The sequence below is a fragment of the Dipodomys merriami genome, unplaced genomic scaffold (assembly GCF_024711535.1).
Source record: "Dipodomys merriami isolate MVZ:Mamm:240054 unplaced genomic scaffold, mDipMer1.0.p SCAF_427, whole genome shotgun sequence".
In the NCBI taxonomy this organism is placed as follows: domain Eukaryota; kingdom Metazoa; phylum Chordata; class Mammalia; order Rodentia; family Heteromyidae; genus Dipodomys; species Dipodomys merriami.
This window is the reverse complement of record NW_027205904.1, coordinates 555,850-581,618: the sequence shown is the minus strand read 5'-3', so window position 1 is coordinate 581,618 and position 25,769 is coordinate 555,850. Positions and strand designations below refer to the sequence as shown.

At 44.3% G+C, this 25,769-nt stretch overlaps 1 protein-coding gene across 8 annotated transcripts in view; it reads left to right on the top strand.

The window, feature by feature from the left end:
- LOC138807677 (dedicator of cytokinesis protein 3-like) overlaps window positions 1-25,769 on the top strand; it is a 187,051-nt gene that overhangs the window by 148,923 nt on the left and 12,359 nt on the right. For 5 of the 8 annotated variants that reach the window (XM_069993454.1, XM_069993455.1, XM_069993452.1 and 2 more), the window contains exons 33-49: window positions 1,544-1,629; window positions 4,214-4,240; window positions 4,361-4,456; window positions 6,323-6,383; window positions 6,892-6,985; window positions 7,441-7,589; window positions 12,341-12,427; window positions 14,003-14,107; window positions 16,393-16,534; window positions 17,202-17,368; window positions 17,520-17,606; window positions 18,044-18,223; window positions 18,797-18,880; window positions 19,003-19,119; window positions 21,759-21,880; window positions 23,122-23,260; window positions 23,778-23,925. In XM_069993454.1, the coding sequence (XP_069849555.1) occupies window positions 1,544-1,629; window positions 4,214-4,240; window positions 4,361-4,456; window positions 6,323-6,383; window positions 6,892-6,985; window positions 7,441-7,589; window positions 12,341-12,427; window positions 14,003-14,107; window positions 16,393-16,534; window positions 17,202-17,368; window positions 17,520-17,606; window positions 18,044-18,223; window positions 18,797-18,880; window positions 19,003-19,119; window positions 21,759-21,880; window positions 23,122-23,260; window positions 23,778-23,925 (1,891 nt within the window). The remainder of the gene's footprint in view (window positions 1-1,543; window positions 1,630-4,213; window positions 4,241-4,360; window positions 4,457-6,322; window positions 6,384-6,891; window positions 6,986-7,440; window positions 7,590-12,340; window positions 12,428-14,002; window positions 14,108-16,392; window positions 16,535-17,201; window positions 17,369-17,519; window positions 17,607-18,043; window positions 18,224-18,796; window positions 18,881-19,002; window positions 19,120-21,758; window positions 21,881-23,121; window positions 23,261-23,777; window positions 23,926-25,769) is intronic. The other 3 variants (XM_069993456.1, XM_069993457.1, XM_069993453.1) reach the window with 3 other exon arrangements.

Below are 25,769 nucleotides of genomic sequence, written 5' to 3'. Positions count from 1 at the left end.
GCACTTCCCTAGCAAGCACAAGATTCTGAGTTCAAACCCCAGAACTACCTCAAACACACAAACACACACACACACACACAGAATCAGAGGAAAGGGACTAACATCACATGAAAGGAACTTTTGATGAAGTAAAGAATAACAAAGCTTGTACCCTCCTAGTTTCACTCAGGAGATGGCCCTGGGAGCATGTTACCTTCCTCCACTGTATGGTCCTGACATTTTTTTTTTAAGGAAAGTAAGTTGGCAATTTATTTTTTTTTCTCTTTTTTATTAGTGTATATTAATTGCACAAAGGAGTATCATTGTGGTATTTCCACCCATGCAATACTTTGATCAAATTTGCCCCTCCTATTACTCTTTTTTCATGTCCCCTCTCACCTAGTGCAGGCATTTCTAAGGCTGGAGCCAGACCAGGTAAAGTAGTCCAGGATTTCCCAGTCTGTGATCTAGGAGACAGTTCTGACTGAGCGCTTTATGCTTTCCCTTGTGCAATTCTTCTGCCACCACTGAAGTGGTGAAGATGATTCCTGCCTCTTTATGTATGTAGCTCCAGGGAAAAGTACTAGGTTCAATACAGACCATTGTTAGGGAGGTTAGTCTTAACTTAGAAAAGAAATAATTTGGTAGCAGCATGAAGTGTCCACTTTGATTTGTTCTGCTTTGAGAGGAGAATTTCTCTTTGCTGGTCTGAGCAGTTAGAGCTGTCTGATTCTTGAAAATGAAAACAAAAACATGCATATAAGAAGGAAAACTGGATATCCTGTATATGATCCTACTCTGTATAAAAATTAACTGTGAATGGATCAGAGACCTAACATGTAAGACCTGAAACTTGAAAAGTATTGAGGAAAACATAGGAGAAATACTTCAAGATGAAGGCATCCACAATAAGACTCTAGTAACCTAGGAAAGAAGAACAATAATTGAAAGATTCTATCAAATTGAGAGGCTTTTGTAAGCCAGGTACAGTGGTTCAAGCCTGCAATCCTAGTTGCTTGGTATGTTTTCCTCAAGGATCAAAGTTTGAGACCAACCCAGGCAAAAAGTTTGTGAGACTTCATCTCAACCAGTGGTTGGGCATGTTGGCACATGCCTGTTATGCCATCTACAGGAAGCACAATATCTGAACACAGTGGCATGTTCCTGGCATACACAGTGATGTGGGGAAGCATAAACAGGAGAATTGAAAGCCCAGGCTGGCTTGCGCATAAAGTGAGTCCCTACCTTGGAGGGAAAAAAATGGAAAAAGAGCCTAGAGGCATTCCTCAAATGATAGAAGCATCGGCACTTAGTACCTTAAAGAGTACCTTAAAATTTTAAGTCCTGTGTCCTATTTAAACCATTAGGGTGGGAGGCCTTGCTAATTAGAGACAGGTGGTGGTTTCTTGGCGCTGCAAAGAAGATCTTGTTTTCCTTAGAATTAATTTGGAGCAAGAATAAAATGTGAAAAAGTTTCCCATGATCTTTACCCAGCAAAGAGACTAGAGATTTCTCATTCTTTTTCTGAGTTCAGTTTGTGTTTATGAAGTCTGTTTTCTTCTAGGTGGAGGCGGAGCTGATTGACAAGCTGGACAGCATGGTTTCAGAAGGGAAAGGTGATGAGAGCTACAGGGAGCTCTTCGGCCTGCTGTAAGCTGCCCCAGTCCCAGGAATCCCAAATCTGGGGAGTGGGTCAAATGGGCCAATGAAGGTTCAAAGCCTGTCTGTGCTAGGCAGGTGGAAGAGGTTGGGTATGAGAAGAGACCTAGCACTTGCTAGTAGCAGTGTTGCTGCTTTCTGTCAAGAAAGCAGGCTCTTTCAGGGTATGGCCATAGTTGCCTAAGAAGAGAAAATATCTCAGCTAGTTGACAGGAAGAGGCTCATTGTTTATCTTTACCACATGCAATGCATCCAGTTAGGCCAATCACTCATGGAGATTTAGGTTACTGCTCCATACTGACATTTAAAGAATTGGAATTCTCCTCTAAAAGAGGGGCTCCTGTTTGTCCTGCTTTGCAAGACATTGTAATCAGCTTAGAAAACATTACAGTGGGCTCGTCAATTATTTACACTGTCTCGACAAGCCATTTTCTATTCTGTGAAATGAAATAGTATTAGCTGATGTCAGGGTTCCCCTTGGACCACCGTTTTGTGGTTTCCTTCTTGAGTTGATGGAAGGTAACAGCCTTGAGGCAGGTCTTGTAAGGCTGGAGTCCAAAAGAGGGCCTTAGAGAAACTGTGGCCTCCCATGTTGCTCTTTTATCTTTCTAAAAATGCAATCTCAAGCTCTAAAAATGAAATCTCAAGTTCTAGAGTATCTTCATTTCCAGCATTGATGTTGTTTTCTGTTTGAATTCCATTTTGAAGACAAATCTCTATTTTTTCAGTACAAATACTGAGTGTTTGCTTAGAACATACCTGCAAGGGGAGCAGAGTAAAGATACCATCCTTCCCACTTTAGCCGGGGCTCAGGGAAGTACTTGCAAGCCATCAGTTACCTGGCCAGTAAAAGGTAACTCCTGAAAGGATGGCCCAGATCGTCTAGTTTCAAGAGGAAAATTATTAATTTATCTTACTTTTAAATATTTACTTAATGAATTTTTGACATTTAAATAATTATAATTTATGAAAATGAGTCTATCCTTTAGTGTTTCTTTTAACTGAAGATGATTCTAATTATAGAAATAAGGAACAAGTAAATAACTTCACTACAAAGGAAAACATTTTTTAAAAAAAGAACCCATTCTGGGTGTGGTGGCTCACACCTATAATTCTAGCTATTCAGGAGGCTAAGATCTGAGGATCACAGGTCAAAGCCAGCCTGGGCAAGAAAGTCCCTGAGACTCTTAGCTACAATGAACCACTCAGAAAACCAGAAGTGGTGCCTTGAGCTGAAGAGCTGAGGGACAGCACCCAGGCCCAGAGTTCAAGCCCTGCGACCAACCAAAAAACAAACAAGAAAAAGAACCCACAATTACTAATTATATGAACAAATACTATTTGCAACACCTTTTGTGTATGTGGTGCTGGAGCTTGAACTCAGGGCTTCCCACTTGCTAGGCAGGTACTCCACCACTTGAACCATGCCTCTAGCCCTATAAACCCTTTTAAAGTCATCCTGAGAACTGAAGACCACTGACATTTTCCAATTTATATCTTCAGAAGACATTTATAGAAACACTGAAAGAGAATCCTGGACTAATTAAATTAGATTAGAAAAGACTGAGTTAAACAAAATTAAACAAGCTGCTGTATTGAAGGGCATCTCATAGCCCTTAACATGCAAAATGGTATAAAAACACTGCAAAACAAGAGTGTGACCAGCATTTCCCATGCTCACTGTCATCCAGGACCAAAGAACTCTATAGATCAGCTTAAGACATGCTAGTACAGTGGCCTCTTCTGTGCAGGTTAGAGACCGGAGTTGATGTCATTCCTTCTCTCCCCAGCAAAATAGATCCCATGGGAAAACCTCATTTCCCCTGAAACTTTGACCTTAGTGTATGGTCTGTGCAAGGAAATGAATGTCACAGAAAAAGTATTAGTATCAGCCTTATGTTTGACTCCTCAGTGATTGCCTCTGGTTGGGCCAGTCACTCTAGGCCACTCTCAACTTTAGAGAGCAAGAAGCAGTGTAGAATGGAATTAGGAGTAGTTTGTGGAGTGAGACCTGGACCTGAGCTCATTATCAGAGCAAGCAGAAATAGGTCATCATCCCCTTGAAGAGACCAAAAGACCTCAAAAGCCAGGTTTTATGATGAAGCCAGAGACTTGCTCCAAGGTGACAGGGGCATGTGACTGGCAGATTAAAATTTTAAAAAATGCCATTGTGCTGGTTTGTTTGGCACTATCCCTTGAGAGTGTGTTTGGCTGAGTGTAACTCCTGGACTTGCTCTTTGTCCCTCATGCTATGCAGCAGAGGCTGGTGACAACCTTCCCTTGATTTACATGAAGAGCTTGGTTTGACTGTTCGCTGAAGCTGCCTCTGGGCCATAGAGGCAGTTAGGCAATTGGCAAAGCCAGACATGTTCTTCTGTGACCCCTGTCCCTTATCTTACTCCATTGTTCCTTGAAAACAGACTTCCATGTGTATGTCTGAAGAGGTTGGGGCTTTGAACCACACACGGCTCCACCTCAGAGGTATCCTTAGGGACCTGTATAGAGAAACAGGAGATGTGTTTGTTACTTCCAGTCCAGTAACCTCCTTGTCTTTGCTTTCTGCTTCATGGAGTAGAACCCAGCTGTTTGGGCCATACCCCAGGTAAGAATGCAGTGTGGCAAATCTGTCTCCAGATTGATCACAGCCCCCACAGGCTCTTACATCTTACTCTTGTGTTCAGAAATAGCTCATGAATTGAATTTGCTTCATCTTTTTCAATAGCCTGCTGGAGAAGGTTGAACAGGAAACATGGCGTGAGACGGGTATTTCCTTTGTTACCTCAGTCACCCGCCTCATGGAACGCCTTCTTGACTACAGGTAATTTTTTTCAGGAACCTAACCACTCTCTTCACTAGTATGATAACCTCTCCTGCAAAGGTATTCCATTGACCTTAAAACAAGGCACATGGCCGGGCGCTGGTGGCTCATGCCTGTAATCCTAGCTACTTAGAGGCTGAGATCTGAGAATCGAAGTTCAAAGCCAGCTTGAGCAGGAAAGTCCATGAGACTCTTATATCCAACAAACCACCAGAAAACCTGAAGTGGTACTGTGGCTCAAGTGGTAGAGCGTTAGCCATGAGCTGCAGAGCTGAGGGACAGCACCCAGGCCCAGAGTTCAAGCCCTACGATTGACAAAAACAAACAACAACAACAAAAAAAACAGGCCACATGAGATACGCCTCTAATCCTAGCATGGGGAAGGCTGAAGCAGGAGAATCTTGAGTTCAAGGCTAGCATGGGCTGCCTAGAAAGATCATGTCCTTCATACAGAGAGAACTGTTCTGTTCTAGATATTACCAGTCATTAGAAGTCAGCCAATGATCAGGGACAAAGCACCTTTCCTCAAGGGCAGACCAAGGCTTCCAGGATCCCCCAAGATGTGGACACATGCACTCAGGAGGCCTCCCCGGAACATATAATCATCAGATCTTCTACCTGTAATAGCTAAGGCTCAGAGGAATGGGCACAGCAAGAGAGTAGAGAAAGCTATCTCTAGAACAAGACCGGAAGCACCTGTCATTCTTCAGTGCAGACCTTTCTCAGAGCCATGTGGCAGATAGGCAGGGTCAGCTATACAAAAATATGACCAGGGAGGACCTTTTGGTCACCCATTTTTCATGATTTATCCTTTGCTTAAATTCTATTTCTGTCCCCCCAAATGAGCAGATTAGATGAAACAGTCCATGAGTGGGAAGTCTTTCCAGTTTGAGACCTCATGTGGAATTAGAAAATTTTTCATGAACACTTGTCATTCCAGTCATGGCTTTTGAAGTTGTCCAAAAGTTTAACAATGAATCAACCACAGAAGCTCTAATTATTCTCAGCAGCATTCAGGTGGTGGCTAAGGGTGCCTTTTAGGAGCCAAGAAAAAGGTGAAAAAGAGCAAATAGGAAGGACAGACTTGAAACCTACCTCCAAGCAATAATGCTCTATCATATACAAATGCCAAAGGGTTTTAAGAAATACTAATTATTTGGTGAGCCCATCAACTGTGCCATGGTTGCTATGGCTACAGGATTCTGAAGCGAGGGCCTTTGAGTAGAGGGTCTTAGCTACTATTCGATGGTTTCCCATGAAATGCCCTTTAGCTGGGCTCCAGTGGCTCATGCCTATAATCCTAGCTACTCAGAAGGCTGAGATCTGAAGATCACAGTTCAAAGTGAGCCTGGGCAGGAAAATCCTTGAGACTCTTATCTCCAATAAACCACCAGAAAATCATAAGTGGCACTGTGGCTCAAGTGGTAGAGCACTCGCCTTGAGCTCAAGAGCTGAGGGACAGTGCCCAGGCCCAGAGTTCAAGCCCAACAACCAACAAAAAAAAGCAAAAAGCCCTTTAAAAAGATCTTTGTGCCTTCATTTTTTATTTTTATTTTTTGCCTTCTACTTTAGTGACACATTCTCCTGTGCTAAGGATATTGTTATAAGGTTAATGCCCTGATTTATCAGCTGGGCTTTGCACTCTGCCACCAGAACAAGTAAATTAAATTAAACATGAAAATGGAGACCCTAGAGCCCCAGGAATGAATAGGTACAAAGTTCCCAAAGCACTCAATACGATCCTCATCTATAGAGGTACTTTCTGTTAGAGAGCATCTTATCTAAAATTTGATCAGTATTGTTCTTTGTATTGCCCCAGGAGTACCACTTCATATCCCAAGCACTAATCTGTGTTTTCTCTCCTAGGGACTGCATGAAAGGAGAGGAAACAGAGAACAAGAAGATTGGCTGCACTGTTAACCTAATGGTGAGAGGACATGGCCTCTTCCTTCTGTCTACCCAAGGGAATAGTTCACCCTGCATGGATTGGCTTGGCCTTTCCACGTATAGGTTACATGGTTTAAAATTTTGAGTCAGGATATCAACTTGATTACTGGTATCTTGGAGAATTGAGCCTTATCAGAAACATTCCCACCTGAGACAAGAATAAAGGAGCTTTTCTTTGTAGCAGTGTTTTAGCCTCGCCTCTTGGAAAGGTACCACCAATCCCGACATACCCTGATTTATAGCCTTCCTTGATCCCCAATCTCTGATGCACTTCCTCTTTAATATCACTTAGGACTCCCACAGACCCACCCGTGGCTCAACCCCAGCAAGTGTCCTATCTGACTGGTCCATTTTCTGATGCCTCCAGGACCTCCCCTCCTCTTCCTGCTTAGCACATCCAGAGCTTTGGCAGGCTCAAAGTAGGCTCAAACGTGGCCTCCAAAGGTGGCAGACTTTCTCATCTTATGTGTATATTTTCTCTCACACAGAACTTTTACAAATCTGAAATTAATAAAGAAGAAATGTATATCCGATACATCCATAAGCTTTGTGACATGCATTTACAGGCTGAAAACTATACAGGTAAGTGTTCTTGAAGATAGAATGATGGATATGTACAGCTGGCAGAGAAAGGCTCCAAATTGGTGCTTATCAGATCTCAACAGTGTTGGACCCATCTTATCCCTTTACCTTGCTCCTTCTCCTCAGCTTCTTTGTGGTAAATGGAGAAAGAGCAGGCAAAACTCCACCTTCTGCTATGTCCTCCATCGTCTTAGGCTGTTTCACTCTCCTTCCATCCTACCCACCCCTCTGAGGACTCAAAGATGACCTACATTCTGGTGCACCAGGTTCAGAGCATCCTCAATTCGGTGTCACTCCTCATGGGCAGTTTTTCGTAAATCTCCCAAAGCCTGGCCGATGCATATCTTGCCCTGGTATTCTGCTTAGCCTGGACCAGGTCCTGCTTAGCCTGAGATCAGGCTATTCCTGGGCCCCTGAAAAGAAGCCCTAGGCCTCCATGCTATCTATCCTCACAGAGGCTGCATTCACCCTGCTCCTTTATTGTGAGCTGCTTCAGTGGGAGGATCGGCCACTGCGGGAGTTCCTGCATTACCCATCCCAGACAGAGTGGCAGCGGAAAGAGGGGCTATGCCGGAAGATCATCCACTACTTCAACAAGGGCAAGGTAGGTGTCATGGGCAGCCCTCAGCTGCTGCTGTAGTGCATGACATCTTGACATTGTATAGTTGGCAGCAGCTGTAGAGGGTGGTGTGTGGGGAGGCAAGTAGGTGGGTGCCCATATGTATGTATCAGATTTAGAGGCAGCGTAATTTTCTCCCAGTGTTTTAAAAAAAAAAAAAAAAGAAAGAAAGCTTAATTCTATGGCTTGAAAGCTGATTCCAGATTGGAAGAGCCTCAAATGCCAGCTTTGTGCATCTAAAAATGATAACTGCTAAAGCTCCTATTACGGGCTTCTGGGACCCTGTCTGTATTAGATATACTTAAAGAATCTTTTCTGGGTGACATTGCTCAAGATGCCTTATACTTACAAACTGATTTGTTGAATGGTAACTCCTTGAACTACTTGAAGATAATAAAAATATAATTTAAAGGCTGGGAAGGTGGCTCAATGGTAGAGCGCTTGCCTTGCATGCATGAGGCCCTGGGTTTGATTCCTCAGCACCACATAAGCAGAAAAAAATGCCGGAAGTGGCACTCTGGCTCAAGTGGTGGTAGAGTGCTGGCCTTGAGCTAAAGAGCTGAGGGACAGTGCCCAAGCCCAGAGTTCAGACCCCATGACCGACAAAAAATAAATAAATAGATAATTAGATAGATAGATAGATAGATAGATAGATAGATAGATAGATAGATAGATAGATAGATAGATAAAAATATAAAAAATGCTTTCTGTAGAAAAAATAATTGGTAAGATCAAATGGATTGTAATCATAGCCAAAGCAGGTCTACACTGCCTGTTATTAACATACGTAGACATATAAAGTGATTAGAGATGAGATTCTTCATTGTCTTCATTCTTATTTTGTATTTCTTTTACAGAGTAGTCTCGGCTTCTCTATCAGTGTGGTTATTCTAAGACAGACTTGCTTCTGTGGGATTGTCAGTGCTGGTTCAGGTTTCCTGGGGGTTTCTCAGCCATCTTGTTCCCATCTCTGGAGAGCTCCTCCTAGATCCTCTGGAACCTACCATAGCATGTGTCCTATGCACTAGAAAGATTAGAGTATATATATAACCTTTTTAAACTGTTCTCTCAGCCAGATGCTGGTGGCTCACACCTGTAATCCTAGATGGCTGAGATCTGAAGATCGTGTTTCAAAGCCAGTCTGGGCAGGAAAGTCCATGAGACTCTTATCTCCATTAAACCACCAGAAAACTGAAAATGGAGTTGTGGCTGAAAGTGATAGAGTACTAGCCTTGAGCAGTAAGCTCAGGGACAGTGGCTAAACTGATATTCCATTAGTATCAGCTTAGCTTAGCAATGTGACATCCTGAGTTTAAACCGCAGTATTGCCAGGAAAAAAAAACAACAACAACCAAAACTATTCACTTAGAAAAGAAAACATTGACCTATGCAGAGGATATACTAGAGAGGCACAAAAGCCTTTCTAAAACTGCGAAAGCTTTCCTGTAGCCTAGTTTACAAGAGAGGTTCTTGTTCTTCTCTCATCCAGCCCAAGTAACAGATCCACAGTGCTGTCCCAGAGCCTCTACCCCTTCTGGTCCAGAGCCTGAGTTAGGGCCTCTCACTAGTCTGGTTTTAGGCCTGTCTTCCTGGCTTTAGTTGACCTGGAGCTGCTGCTATCCACAGGCCCAGCAAGCTTGCCCATAACAAAGAGATGTAAGCATACTGTCCATCTGTATGAGTAGTTTTGTACATTAGTTTCTTTCCACAGATGCACAGGGCAGAGTTAAAGAGTAATCCTGATCTGACTGCTGGTAGAACATATAATAATAATGACCATCTCTTCATCCCACACTATAGTAATGCATAGAAAATATTAAACCTTAATATGGACTAGGAAGTAATGTGCAAAAGCATGATAGAAAATTATAGTTCAGAAAGGAGAGAGAGACCAGTAGGCTTCATAAGTCAGCTTCCTGTATATCTTTTCACTTCTTCCAGAAACTCTACCTTGATTTTACAAATTGCTTGGTAAACCCCTTCATGAGGGACATTTCAAGTCTCAACTCCTAGTCTGCCACATCCTGTCCCTGAAGTTTTTTTTTTTTTTTTTTGGGTCCGGTTGTGGGGCCTGAACTCTGGGCCTGGGCGCTGTCCCTCAGCTCTTCAGTTCAAGGCTAGCGCTCTACCACTTGAGCCACAGTGCCACTTCCGGCTTTTACCTTTTTGCTTATGTGGTGCTGAGGAATCGAACCCAGGGCCTCAGGCATGCAAGGCAAGCGCTCTACCACTGAGCCACCTTCCCAGCCCCTGTCCCTGAAGTTTTCCTCTCTTGTCTAGTGTGTGAGAGCTGGCCCTCTGTGGAAAGCTAAGGCAGCGTCCTGGGTTACGATGCATTAAAAAAATCTCTCTCTCTCTCACACACACACACAATCTTCCAGAGTTGGTAGAAGTGAATGGATTTTATAGTTAGCTTGTGTCCTGCCAGAAGGAGAGATGCAAAAAAGAAGTAGCAAAGGATGTATTATACTTGCAGTACATTCATTACCTGTGTCCAGAGACAGCTCTTAAAGCCCTTACACACCCTAAAGACTAGCAGAATGTCTTTAAACTCTTGGGCAGCTCCTGACAGACTGGCCAGAAAGAAGTAGCTAAGCTACCCCGTAGAACTCCCTTTCAGGCATGCTGTTAGAGGTCCTTGGCTGTAGCCTGCTCAAGTAGCACCTGGAGCTGGAAAGAGGACTGATGCGATGCCATGGTGCAAGGGGTTTTCTTAGCTTCCTGAGGCAGAGGCAATGTATTGGGCAGAGAGCCAGGCTCTATTTAAAATCCTGCATGTCTATTTGTCTTTTTAATTGGACCAGCAGTTTTAGTCCATCTGGCATTGATTTCTTCAAAGAATAGAAATAATATGCTCTTTTAGAAAAATACAATCTCAAAGGAGATTGGTTTCCTTCTCCTTGATGCTGTTTCAGATAGTATTATTAAAAATACAGTCTTGACCTGGTATTTATTGGTAGAATTATATGATACCTAAAATTTGCTTGGGAAACTATGGGGAGGAGTAAGTAGATAAGAGTATACACGATGTTTGGTCTTGAGTTGGTCTTTTTTTTTTTTTGGTCCGGTCGTGCGGCCTGAACTCTAGGCCTGGGTGCTGTCCCTCAGCTCTTCAGCTCAAGCCTAGCACTCTACCACTTGAGCCACAGCACCACTTCCGGCTTTTTTTTGCTTATGTGGTGCTGAGGAATCGAACCCAGGGCCTCATGCATGCAAGGCAAGCACTCTACCACTGAGCCATCTTCCCAGCCCCGAGTTGGTCATTACTGAAGCTAGATGCCAGGTACCCTCTACTTTACATGAAAGTTGTAAATAGATTTAAATATGTATTTAGAAATTAGGACAAGAGTCTGGGTAAAATCAAGTCAACTGATGATTCCAAGTCTAACCAAGAGAAAGAAAACACTGTATTAAGAATGGGGAAGAGGGTCTGGGAAGGTAGCTCAGTGGTAGAGCGCTTGCCTTGCATGCATGAGGCCCTGGGTTCAATTCCTCAGCACCACATAAGCAGAAAAAAAAAGCCGGAAGTGGTGCTGTGGCTCAAGTGGTAGAGTGCTAGCCTTGAGCTGAAGAGCTGAGGGACAGTGCCTAGGCCCAGAGTTCAGGCCCCATGACCAGACCCCCCAAAAAAAAAAAAAGAGTGGGAAGATAGAACTATAACTCAGCGGTGTTTGAGTGCTGGGCTAGCAGGTTATAGCCCTGAATTTAATCCTTAGTAACACACACACACACACACACACACACACACGCACACGCACGCACGCACGCACGCACGCACGCACGCACGCGCGGATGCACACACAGGTACACACACGTGCTAATGGACAATATTGCATCTTAATGAATTCCACTGAAGCCTTCCTCAGGCATTTTTTGATGGGGCTATTGCTGTAACTGGAGCCACTCACAGAAACAGCCTGAAATCTGGCAGGGTCAAATATCATTTACATCTTAATTTAAACTTCAAGTCTTTCCATAAAGGAAGTTGTCAGGCCTACTACCAAGTTTTTGTTAGCTTCTTTCCTTTTGATTTCCTTACTTGTTTCTAAACTTAAATGATACTAATGTTATCAGTGATCCCTTTAACTCATTAAATAAATACTGTGTGTGTGGCATCATTCTAGAGTCTGAAGCTAGGCTGGGGAGTTGGCTTAGTGATAGAGTGCTTGCCTTACACGCATGAGACCCTGAGTTCGATTCCTCAGCACTACATAAGCAGAAAAAAGCCAGAAGTGGTGCTGTGGCTCAAGTGGTAGGGCACTAGCCTTGAGCTGAAGAGCTGAGGGACAGCGCCCAGGCCCAGAGTTCAGCTCCCACGACTGACAAAAATAAATAATAAAATTTTTAAAAACTAAAAAAAAGCTGAAGCTAAAGTAAATAGTTTCTGCTCCCATGCAGTTTATCATCTAATAGAGACTAATACAAGAAACAAAGTTTTTAAGTAAATACGACTAACAGAAAACAGGTACAGAAAAGTACCCATTCATGAAAGGATAGTCCGGGAAAGCCTGGAAGCAGCAACAACATCTAAGTAGAGACCAGAAAACTGTGCTTTATCTAGAAAGCCACAGTGCTGTGTGTCATGCTCCATAAGTTGTTTTTGAAGCCTATGTTCCTTTGTATGAGTTGGAGCTAGCAGGAGGCCTTTTGTTGTGTTGCCTGGTATGTTTGATATGGGCTTAGGCCATTCTGAGGATGCCTAACATGCTGATTCACTGTTTCTATTTCTGATGCAGAGCTGGGAGTTTGGGATCCCACTATGCAGAGAGCTGGCATGTCAGTATGAGAGCCTCTACGATTATCAGAGCCTCAGCTGGATTCGGGTGAGCTTTATCCCATCTTCCACCCCAAGTTGTGTCCAAAGGTGCCTGGGACTCTCATGGCATGAGTTTGAGCAAGCATTCTGAGTGAAATGGGCCCCTGATTTAGTGCCTTGGACAGTACAGGAGAAGCAGAAGCCAAGATTCCTGCCCTCAAGGTATTTTCAGTCTGACAAGGGAACCAAAACACACCTGGTAAATGATTTTTTTTATGGTCTGGATTCTAAGGGTTATTCTGAGAAGAGCAGCATAGGCACGATAAGCTAAGAGGTTTCAAGATGGCAGCTCACTTTCCTGAAGAAGATTTTCTTGAAATAATTTGAACAAGAATGCTTTATCTAAAAGCTGTGTTACTAGATCTTTCCCCATGACTTGTAACTTTTTTTTTTACACGGGGGTCCAGTCGTGGGGCCTGAACTCTGGGCCTGGGCGCTGTCCCTCAGCTCTTCAGCTCAAGGCTAGCGCTCTACCGCTTGAGCCACAGTGCCACTTCCGGCTTTTTTCTTTTTGCTTATGTGGTGCTGAGGAATCGGCTTCAGGCATGCAAGACAAGCGCTCTACCACTGAGCCACCTTCCCAGCCCATGACTTGTAACTTTTAAGCACTTTGTCCTTCTTCCTTTGTTTTGAAGCAAAATAGTCAAAAATTAAGTCTAATGCCCATGATTGTTGTAGGTCTGCACACATTTTTCCTGATTGCTTATACTAGTTTTTGAATCATAACAGTGGTTGATTTCTTCAGCAAAAAGAAAGTAGCATTCTCAGTTTATATTCCCTGCACCCTCGTCCCGGGGCTAACTCTGCTCAATTCCCTGATCCAAATTGGGATTTGGAAATGGTTCCTTACAAGTAATTTCTTCACTGATTGTTGAAGGCCATTGTTCTCCAGTAGGCTGAATTCATTAGTGCTATTCTCCCCAGTTTCAGTTACTTTTACCTTAATGTGAAGCCAGGTCAGCCAGACTTAAATATTTACCATGAATCAATCAGTCGATTGACTGACTGAAGTTTAAAATCTCCTAAATTGGAACCAGTATCGGTGATGCTCACAAATGAGCCTTTTTTTAAAACCATGGTTATTAGTACTGTTAGTTAAGTGATAGATGAATGAGAAGATACAGTTGTACTGACAAGAAAAGATAGTAGCTATAAGCAACCCTAGTTCGGGATCAAAACTAATACAATGACTATCAGTCAGAAATGTAAATCACAGGATGGAAATACAGCCTAAGTGGTAAAGCATCAGCCAAACAAGCAAAGCTGAGTAAGGGTGAGAGGCCTTACATTGTTAAAAACAAACAAAACAAAAAATCCCCACAAAGTCAGAAGTCTCTGGACAGAAAGAATCCATATTAAATACATTCTCCTGCCCTACCTATCAGGTGGTGATGAAGGAGGATTTCCTCTTTCATAATGCAGTTCCCTGAAGGAAGACTGGTCATACCTAGGCACTTATTTTCTTACGTAGAGTTGCCTTAATCCCTTTCCAGAAGACAGTCTCAGATGGGTCTAGGAGAAGTTTCTTTGGATACCAACAACAGTCAGACAACCTGAAGGCAATCACCTTTCTTGTTCACAGAAAATGGAAGCCAGCTACTATGATAACATTATAGAGCAGCAGCGCCTGGAGCCTGAGTTCTTTCGGGTTGGCTTCTATGGCAGGAAGTTTCCGTTCTTCCTTCGGGTGAGTCCAATCAGGTGGTCACAAGAACTCTTACTCATAATTCACTTATAACTTACACTCTTCCTTTTAGCCTAGTCTACTGAATACATCTTTTCAAAGGATTGGCCCATATAGCTTGATCACAAAAGATGCCAACAGAGAGACCACTCCTGGGATAGGACAATAGTACTGGCTTGTAAGAGCCCAAACAGTTTTAGACTGAATGAGATTATAATCAGTTCTTCTCAAGAAGGACATAAGTTTGGGAATCAGAACAAGCTAGATAATGTTTATCATGGGGCAGGGCTATTTTTCCTTAGAAAATAAGTTTCTTGGCAGCGTCAGTAGCTTGAAACTGGCTTTCCAAATTGTTCCTATTTATGCCTTTCACAATGCCATCATCAGACCAATTCACTGTGCCCTGACTATGGAAGTTTTCCTACAGTGAAAAATGGCCTGCATTCTCAGGAAGGAAACTTGTGTTTCCTCTTCAGTACCTGGACATCCTTAGCATTCTTCATCCCCACATTAATTTCTGTTCAATGCCACTCCATTCTTTATTCTTTTCCCTTGTTTTTGAATCTAAGACAAGCTGCTGGTGAAAACAATGTCAGTTGGTGCTTGCAGGTATTAGAAAAAGAGAGAACACTGCACGTAGGGATCATGGTTTCATAGGAAATGGTGCAGAACACAGGCCGTAGATCGGCCGCCCTCAGAATGACCATCATGGCTCAATCCAGAGGCAGCATGTGATTTTATTTATTTAGCACAACCCAGAAGCTCAAACAGTAGTTATCTTGAGCCCATAAGCTATATACCATAAACATTTAGCTGTCCTTAGGAATGAGCCATAGATCTGCAGCTTTGACCTAGGTTGGGGCTAGAGGTATGGCTCAGTGGCAAAAATGCCTGCCTTCCTGGCAAACTTGAGACCCTGAGTTCAAACTCTAGCACTACTTTAAAAAAAAATGCTGAGTGCCTGTGGCTCAGACTTGTAATCCTAGCTCTGCAGGAGGCTGAGATCTGGGGATTGTGGTTCAAAGCCAGCTTGGGCAGGAAAGTCTGTGAGACTCTTACCTCCAGTCAACCACCAGAAAACCGGAAGTGGTGCTGTGGTTCAAGTGGTAGAGCGCTCGCCTTGAGCTGAAGAACTGAGGGACAGAGCCCAGGCCCAGAGTTCAAGCCCCACCACCAACAAAAAAAACAAAAAAACCTAAGATTAGTTCTGATTGTCTGATTGTTCCAATTCAAATATCTTACTGAAGTTCAGTGTCCGCAAATCTCAGCAAACAACTTGGAAAGTTCACAGAAGCCACGGAAGTCCAAGATAATCAATTTCAGATACAAAGCAAGTTAGCCTATGTTTTTCCCAGAAGCAATCATTCTAGGGTAAAAGGAAGAATAACCCATGTGAGAATGTAAATACAACAGGGACAACATGCCAGGAAGAGCTGCCAGTGTCTCTGACCACTTGTTGAAATAGGTCTGGTAAGGCAGCTGCGTAGGCAGTCTCAGCAGCGGCCTCAGTGGGACCTCTTCCTCTCATCATGCATGACCAGCTGTGAGGCAGGCAAAGTAGCAGGGCTTGGAGTATCTTGTCCACAAGAAGACTTCGCCACAAAAAGCAAACTAACCCAAACCCAATATGACATAACAAAAAGTTTTAAGAAACGTATAGGTAGAATGACAGTGATTCATTCCACTCACTTATTTGCAAAGGAATTTGTTACCAACGGAGTTTATCAATGCAATAAACAATGACTGAATATTATCTGGGTACCAGTAAGTGTTCAGGTTTCTTTTCCTAGCTGACAAAGTGTCATTGAAAAGCATACAATGATCTTCCCCAATTTATTTGGCATTACCCATAGCAATCATTCCTTGGCACATAGTTGGCTCTGGTAGTTACCACAAATTGCCTTCCCCACTCCTCTCTAGCAGGCTACTGTAGGTGGGCCTTCTAGGACTTTAAAAACAAAGAAAAAAAACTTTGGTTTTGCATTTGATTTTGTTTTCTAAAATCCCAGGCCCTACTTTGCTCCCTTGCCCAATAACCCCAAGTAAGGTATTCCTCTTTCCTCCAAGCTCCTACTGCTTGTGCCTCATCCCCAGAGCTGCCACACCACAGTGCATTTCTCCTTTCATCTTCCCTCTTCAACTGTTATTTTTCTTAAGACAGGGACTGAGTGTTGTGCCCTGTACCTGTCTCCAGCCTGGTATAGAGGAGGCTCCTAGGACATGATTGTGAGATGAATAACTCCTAACTCCCATGTACAGACAAGGCATAGAGTATGCTATTTTGGCAGAACAAAGAATATGTGTGCCGGGGCCATGACTACGAGAGGCTTGAGGCCTTCCAGCAAAGGATGCTCAGCGAGTTTCCACAGGCTGTCGCCATGCAGCACCCCAACCATCCGGACGATACCATCCTACAGTGTGATGCCCAGTGTATCTTTTGACCCGTGGTGGAGGGGGGATTGCTGGGATCCTGGGTGGTGAGTCTAACCAAAGCTCCTCAACCCCACAGTTGGCATTCAGCCTACCCACATGGCCCAAGTCCTCAATCTGAGCTATGTCCTCCACATAGAGGCCTCAGAACAGGCAGTGAAGTGGTACACCTTTAGCCACAGGTGGCTATATAGTGGTCATCAGCAAGAAATGAGGTAGCTTCTCAAGCTAGCTCCTATCAGCAGTTTAGTCTTCACCCTGCCCTATGAGGAGCCTGCCAAGATTGTTAGGGGTGATTATTATACAGTGTAACTGGGATCCTGTTAGGGCTTTTGTTATGAGCTGGCCCAAACCCTTGTAACATTCTCCCTGCATTCTTCTAACCTCTTTCCCCTATTTTTTAAAGAGGAAGCAGATAATACGTAGCTCTTACAATCTCATGTTGGCTGAGTGCTGCTAAGACTACTTGCTGATCAGGGAAAAGAAGATAATTTGTCTGACTCTGATTAGGCCTCATCTGGCCCAAATATGTTAACTGCTTCCAACACTGCTGCCAGTAGAGAACAGGGGCTATAGTGCATCTTCTTTCAGATACTAACAGGGGTCAGTTACTCAGGTCTTTCTCTTTGATAAGTCTGGATTTCCCTTCACTCCATACCACGCCCAGACTTGCAGATCTATGCAGTGACACCCATTCCAGATTATGTGGATGTTCTGCAGATGGATAGAGTACCAGATCGTGTCAAGAGCTTCTATCGAGTCAACAATGTGAGGAAGTTCCGCTATGACAGGCCTTTTCACAAAGGTCCCAAGGACAAGGAGAATGAGTTCAAGGTGAACAAATAAAGGAAAGCAGGGGCTGTGCTTACAAGTGCAAGCGCTAGCCTGATTTTGTTGGGAAATCAGCACTGTTGCATCTCTTGGGTCAGGCAGGTGGTGCAAAACTTGCCTAACTGCATGCTATTTGACTGTGCCCTCCCTGCAGAGCCTGTGGATTGAGCGTACCACACTGACTCTGACCCACAGCTTGCCTGGCATCTCTCGGTGGTTTGAAGTGGAAAGGAGGGAACTGGTGAGTTACGCTTTACAGCCATTCCCTCATGACTCTGGGGAGCTTTCTCTCTAAGTACTGAAGGAAGAAAGAATTTGGGCCATCTGCCTAGCCTCAGCTTCCCATGTCAATCCTGTGATGGGAGCTTTGGGTGCCTTCTCTCAACTAAACCACACAGCCCACCTTAGTACACCTTAACCTCCCAGTTTACAAATTAGAAAACAGTCTCTCAGTGAAACCAGAGCTCTCTGGTTTCCGTGAGCTTAGTGCTCTTACTGCTTGCTGAATTTCCAAGTACCTATAAGGACCTATCAGAAGAAAAAAGTAGAAAGGGCCCAGGAAGTCCTGAGGCCATGGGACAAAGGAAATCAGCGTTACAGGGGTAGAATGCTGCTCTCAGAAATGTAATGTGGGACTATCAAAGTTCCTGGGAGAACTCTGTGCTCTTGTGTCCTCAGGTGGAGGTGAGCCCTCTGGAGAATGCCATCCAGGTTGTTGAGAATAAGAACCAGGAGCTTCGAGCCCTGATTAGCCAGTATCAACACAAGCAGGTGCATGGCAATATCAACCTGCTCAGCATGTGCCTGAATGGTGTCATTGATGCAGCTGTCAATGGAGGCATTGCACGCTACCAGGAGGTAAGCTGGGACCCTGGATCAGACCCACATAGGCAACATGGCTAAGAAGACCATTCAGAAGCTCCTTTTCTCAAAATTGCAGCCATCCTGGGAAGCTTTCCCAGCTAACCCTCTTCTGATTAAGCTAGCATGAGATAGTTCTAAGGTGAAGCTATAAGCTCTTGACGTGACACAGCTTTCTAATGGGGCCTGTTCTTCATTTCTATTCCCTGAGCTCTGTCATGTGGTTAATCCATCTGATTATGGGAGAAAGTTAAGTGGCCTCCCAGGGCCATCTCTTTATGAAAAAATGATGCTAGTCCCCAAACCCAGGCCATCATTCCTGCCTGCCCGATTCAGATCACGCAGGCTCTGTGAGGCACTGAGGCCAGCATCCCAGTTAAGGTGACTTGGTCACCACCAATCCTGCTCAGGAATGAAAAAAATAATAATAATAAATCCCAATTACCAGAGCTTCAAGTCAGAGTTACTAGTGAGGAGGCAGCCTAGCTGCCTTTTAGGGTCACCTTTGAACTCATGTCTCTGGGGCCCCATCTTAGAAAATAATTTCTTATCTGGCCTTTCTCTTCACAGGCCTTCTTTGATAAAGATTACATCACCAAACACCCAGGAGACGCAGAGAAGATTGCCCAACTCAAAGAGCTAATGCAGGAGCAGGTATAGCTTGCAGGATTTTGAGGCCTGCCACCAGTGGGAAAGGCCAAATATTTCAGGATGACTGTAGTTCTTAAGTCTGTTTCCCTGCTTAACACAGAGGCCTTGTTTGGCACCCTGTATAGGTCCATGTCCTTGGAATTGGGCTAGCAGTCCATGAAAAGTTTGTACACCCAGAAATGAGGCCTTTGCATAAGAAGTTGATCGATCAGTTCCAAATGATGCGGGCCAGTCTGTACCATGTAAGTTGATCCCTGACCTGCCCCTGCGGTACTGCCTCCAGACCCATGCCACAAGCTAAAGAAAGCTAGGAGGGAGGGTGAGAGTGAGAAGCTGTCCCAACCACAGTGATGCAGGAGTCAGGTGTGGGTGCTCTACTCAGGGCAAAGGTGATCAGGATCCTCTCATTCCCAAATGAGGAGTCAGAGTCAAGGACAAACAGCAACAACAAAACAAAAACTTCTTTTAGGATACCAGGCTAGTGAATAGAGATTTGCATATGTAGATGAAGAGTTATTAAAGTATGTGGCCTACATGAAGGGGTCTATTTGGAGATTATTTTCTTTGCAAGAGCCTAAAAGATTTAAAATATGACCTAAGGCTGCTCTCTTTCTCCTCTCTCTCCCTCTCCTCCTATCTTTTCTTCTCCTCTGACTCCCTTCTCTCCTTCCCTCTCCCCTCCATCTCAACTTCTATGATGTCTAGTGACCCAGGCTCACCACTCTTCCTTTCTTTTCTTCTCCTCTGACTCCCTTCTCTCCTTCCCTCTCCCCTCCATCTCAACTTCTATGATGTCTAGTGACCCAGGCTCATATCTCAGAAAGTCTTAGCACCCAGTACTTTCCTCTTGGCTGCTTTTAGAACTATCAGGCAGATTCTGTGGCTAGACCTGGCCCTAGAGGCCTCCCAAACTCTGGCCTTGGCCCTTTGGCCTGATGGACACAGGCAGGACCTATATTCCAAGATCAGTTTTCCTTGGCAGGGTCTTTACAGGAAATTCTAGTTGGCTAAGGATAGGGCTCAGATAGTCCTGAGTCTCCTATTCACATACTTTTACCCAATTTTTTAACCATGGGGCTGTTTCTATATGTATTCTAGAGAAGCCTTCCTGCGTAGGAAGTTTAAGGCTGGCTCCCAGACCTCAAAGGTTATGATCCCAAACCCCCTGCTATACTATCCCATTCTCAGTCAAGCTCTTCTTCTGCCACCTGTTAATATTATCTATTACTAGGCAGAAGTAGAACTGTTAGATGCTGAGCCAGGCTGTTATGGACAAGAAGTTACTCTTTAGGAATGACCCCTAGCCACAGAGGCTATAGATGGACCACTCAGATTCAGTGGGCCTGCTCCTTGTGGACCTACTATGTTCTTGGATGCTATAAGTCATCTTAGTCCCGCCAGTCTCCAGTGCAAGTCTTAGCCTGTTTCTGTACAAATAAGGACAGAATGAAAAGTAAAAGTGGAAAAGAATAATGTCATATTTTAAATGAAGACCATACTTTTCAGAGGAAAGCCTCTAGAGCCTAAAATTTCTCCTTCCTGTCAGGATTCTCCCATGGTGTTTCAAGGTGAAATGTGAAGAAAATTAATACCCTCCCCTTAAAACTATGAACTGACTACTTAAAAAAGAACTTGAGTAGTATCACTCCATGATAGATATTCTATTACCTGTAACTGTGTCTCCTGATAGCTTGGCTTGTCTCTACTGTATGCAGACTTCCTCATCACAGCAGGTGGACCAGGCAACCTAGAGCCTAGCCACAGGAGTTGTGCTCTGTCATCTGGGCAGCCCAGTTACTGTGTCAGAAAGCACAAAATGCTTGTGCATACACAGCAAGTGCAGCCATGTGCACACATGGAAGTGTCCTCTCAGACTGCATAAGTATATTTCATCCTTAGGCACAACACTTTGGAAGTGAGGACAACCTGCTGCTTCTTCAGACCAAGCTCAGAAACATCTGTAGACTTAGAACCCTGTCGACTATGGATTGTGAAGGACTTGAGGAAGTCATGCTTTGTTTCTTGAGTCACAAACAGACAGACTAATATGCCTTTACCCAGGAGGGTTTAAGATTAGAAGTTGCTGCCATGAAGTCTACATACTTAGTAAGAATTTAATTATGCCAAAATCGAACTGTGCTGTTTTTCAATTACGTCAGGACTTTGTTTCCTGTTTCCCCATAGACCATGTCACAGGCAACTTAACTCAGCTCACTAAGAACTGGTCCATTTAGCAATCCAATAAAACACAGCCCCAATCCTTATATAAGATCTTCTCACTAACAACTTAAAATAAGTTTTTCCTCTTCTCTAAGCTCCTCTCTAGCCCTGTAGCACTTTATTTTATATTAAGAGAAGGTCATTAACATAGTCCTTTATGCACAAACCAACCTCAGCTTATTTCCAGGTATGCTTTCTATTAGCAGAGTCCACCCAGGGTTTCATGGCTTCTGGTATAGCCTCTAGTATAGTTAGGGGAGTGTTTAATCATCACCTAAAAGAAATCAGCAGAGCCGGGCACTAGTGGCTCACGCCTGTAATCCTAGCTACTCAGGAGGCTGAGATCTGAGGATCACGGTTCAAAGCCAGCCCGGGCAGGAGAAACTGTGAGACTCCTATCTCCAATAAACCACCAGAAAACTGGAAGTGGCACTGTAGCTCAAGTGGTAGAGCACTCGCCTTGAGCTGAAGAGCTTAGGGACAGGGCCTAGGCCCAGAGTTCAAGCCCCACAACCAACAAAAAAAAAAAAAAAAAGAAAGAAATCAGCAGTTCAGATGATGGTTCTTGTTTTTACATTTTTAACCACCAGCCAGCACATCCCTCTTACCCTTTGCAGATCGATTCTTTACTCTCTGTGAACACACATGCGTTTCTCAACAGGAGTTTCCAGGTTTGGATAAACTAAGTCCTGCATGTTCAGGCTCCAGCACTCCCCGGGGAAATGTTTTGGCATCACATAGTCCAATGAGCCCTGAAAACATCAAGATGACCCACCGGCACAGGTACGGCCTTAGGACTGGGGAAGGCTCCTTCCAGACAGGTAAGTCTGGAGGATAAGCATCAGAGAAAAAAGAGTTCTAGAGAGTGCTTGTGTATTCTTGAATTCCCTGTTACCTCCCCCCTGTACTCCCTCACAGCCCTGCCACGCAGCTCTTGTCACAGGACCCAGGCTGCATCCAGTCAGCCACTGTCCTGGGTGTACACATGCTATTGTGGGAATACAGAGGAAGTAGCATCAGGTCAAATCCTGAAGGACAAGAAACTTGCTATGCAGAAAAAAGGTTAAGAAAACAATGTGATGAGATATAGGCAAAGTAATGGACACATGCAGAACCCTTAAGGTGTGAACAAGCCACTTTGATCAGTACTTCATAAAGCCAAGTGGCTGGAGTAAAGGACTGTAGGGCATGGAAGCCAGGGCAGAGTCAGCTCTGCATGGGCCTCTTCATGTGGATCTTTGGGGCTTAACCCCAAGGCAAATGAGGATTAGCAGTTGGTTTTATGGAAGAGAATGAATGTGGACATTCAAAGTGTGACTGTTTGAAAATCAAGAGTTCTGGCCTGGCTGAGCTCGGCTAAGGATATTCAGTCTGTAGGATAGGAGGACAAGGTTTGGGGAGAGACCAATGAGAGATCTATTGCTTAGATTTGTTTTCCACCATGAGCAGCAGCCCAAAACAAGAGTGGCCACTCAGTGAATGAGTAAGAACAAATCAATGAAGGGCTTCCTGGTATTGATAGAGCAAAACTGTTGACATGCCTATGGAGTCTGGTGTGGAAGGAAACCCACAGATAGTTTGTTGCCAATTATTTTGATAGGGTCTCAATACCAGGAAGACATCTCTGACAGGAGAAGATCTCATCATGGTTGTGGATAGGGATAGGCAACTGCTCAGACTAGCAAACCCATAGCAAGAGGGAGGTGAAATCCTTACCTGAGTATCATTCCTCTCGATAAACTGTGAATGCCACTAGACTGAGTGGCCATAATCCATTGAGCTCTATGTAGAACTGTGCCAGTCCATTATAGTCCTTCCCAGGACAGGGGCTCCTGAGCAGCAGAGTGAAGCCCAGGACTGCTCCAAGCCTCAGGTGGATGTCAACCTTGGCTACAGCACACTCCCAATCAATGATGGCCAAGGCCTGGGATGACCATTTGCACATCCCTCCGCTGTCCCTACTACCCAGCATGCTTTCTCAGCCATGGCCTGATTCCTCCCTATTTCCCCACTCTTGCTCACAGCCCCATGAACTTGATGGGCACAGGCCGCCATTCATCATCCTCTCTCTCCTCACATGCGTCTAGTGAAGCGGGAAACATGGTGATGATGGGCGACAGCTCCATGGGCGAGGCTCCTGAGGACCTGTACCACCACATGCAGGTACCAGAGCTGTCCAAGGAGAATGGGCAGGGTACCATGCCTAGAGGACTCACTTTTCTGTGGAGGATCTGGTCTGAGGGCTGGCAACGCTGCCTAGTTCTCTAGTTTCTGACTTTGTAAACCCCCTCACCAGAACTAGCAAAGCTGCCTTCTTTCTACATACCATTCCCAAGTCTCAGTCCTCGAGCCTTATTTTCCAAGAAGGAATTCCAGTCAGTCCTGGCTGCTCTCACTGATGAGAAAGATCCTCTGCCAGCTTACTTTCTAGCTTGATGTTCCTGATGGCTAGGTTCTGCATCCTCTATGGGTACCTCGTAGAACCAACCCAAGTTTTCCTCCATGTGGGTGGTTTGGGTAGTTCTTAGTTCTAGCCATCAGCCTGGCCTCCCTCAGGGTCCAGGATACCACATCAGGCACTGGGTCTAGATACTTCAGGGCATGAAGAAGCCAACTCTGGGCCTGTCCCTCAGTCCTGGACATTCAGAACTCTGTCTTGCTGATTTCTCTCCCTTTGCAGCTCACGTATCACAACCCCAGGTACCAGGGCTCAGTCACCAACGTCTCTGTTCTGTCCTCGTCCCAGGCAAGCCCTTCTTCCTCCAGCCTGAGTTCCACTCACTCAGCACCATCCCAGATGATTACCTCTGCTCCTTCCAGTGCCCGAGGTAAGATGGTAGGGAGCTGCTTTGAAGAGAGGGCTTCACGATCTCTACTCATCCTTTGTCTTCTGTGAGAGTGCTCTGTGTCTTGGAGAATGTTTGTTTGCGCTTTTAGCATCAAGGATTCAAGGGTTCCTGCCTCCAGACCCTTGTCTCTAGTTGGCAAGCCAACTAGAGACATTGCTGTGGCAGTGTCTACTGCTATGGCTACTGTGCTGCCCTGGCTAGCCAGCACTGCCTTTCTACCTCAGTAATGACGTGGCCCAGGAGAAAGCTCAGTTCTTTCCCACTGAAATGTTTGCAAGAATTAGCATCCAGTCAAGGCAAAAAGTAAGTCTTTTGCTAGGTATAATCCTAGCTATAATCCTTGATCTGAGGATCAAGGTTCAAAGCCAGCCTGGGAAGGAACGTCCATGAGACTCATTTCCAATTAACCACCCGAAAACCAGAAGTGGCACTGTGGCTCAAGTGGTAGAGCTCTCGCCTTGAGCTGAAGAGCTCAGGGATAAGCGCCCAGGCCCAGAGTTCAAGACCCATGACTGACCAAAAAAAAAAAAAAAAAAAGGAACGAAAAATGGTATAAATTTACATTTTGGAAGATTACTATAGCAAGATTCTCTTCAAAGTACACAAACCTTGAAGAGATTTGAAGATTGGAAATAGTATGACACAGTGGAATGTCAGTGACCAACTGAAAAGCTGTGACAGTGTGGAGGAAGGAAATGTGAGTTACAACAGCGCAGTCACCTGCTTCCACCTTTATCTAGCTGCACATTTACATAGGGGAACAGGTCCAGTGAAGGCAGAAGCTGAATGTGAAATACAAGTCTTTATACACACCAGCCCTCAGTCTGATGCCATTCTATCATTCATGCTGCCTTCCTCGTAGGAACTATGGGCTCCAGATAAGGGGAGCCAACATTTGGGAGCAGTCCTCTCAAGTGTTAAACCAATGAACCAACAAATTGGTACATTTGTCAGTCTGTTAAGATTGCAAAAATAAAGAAGAGACAGAACACTGAAGGATGGCTTTGGGAATAAAAAGGAAGAAAACCTTGGAAGTAGATGTGAACATTTACTAGGAGGTCAGCATTTAGTGTCTTGCAGAAAACACTCCTGATTAAAGCTGTAGAAACAAACTTAGTTACCACCCCCTCCTCCCAGTTGAGTTTTGTTGTTGTTTTCCTTAACCTGAAATTATCCTTAACCTGATTTTATCTGGCTATTCTTAAGAAAGATCTCTGAGTCATGATTGTTGTTAAAGATTGTATTACTTTGGCATTGCTTAGATATTCTTCGGAGCTACGGTTGCTGTCAGGGAAGTTATATGCTGGCTCTTACTACCTTTGTCCTTCTAGCTTACTAGTTACTGGTCTCTTCATAATACCAAGATCTTCCCAAGTGCTTACTGGGGAATTTGCATCGATCTTGCCTTAAGTAAAGCACTACATCAGACTAGAAGAGGAATTATTTTCTCCTCCTTTGGAAATAACTTTTAATTTCAAATGGCTTAGTTATTTGTTGTGCACAGTTGGCCAAACTCAAAATACAAGGGTCTTAAAATAATTCATTACCATCTCTCACCAGGCTATGACTTAACAGGGCTCACTGAATCAGATGTCACCTAGGGCTCATTTGAGTTTGATGTCCAAGATGGCTTACTTACATCACTTTCCGTTAGTGATGGCTGTCAACAGGGAGCTGAGCTCGGACTGTCAACTTGAGCTCCTACATAAGACTTTCCAAGTGACCCTAGGCTTCTCTCAGCATGGCTACTGATTTTCCCCAGAGCAAGCAAGCATTCCAAGAAACCCAGGCAGAAGCTGCCTGGCCATATTTCTATTGACCAG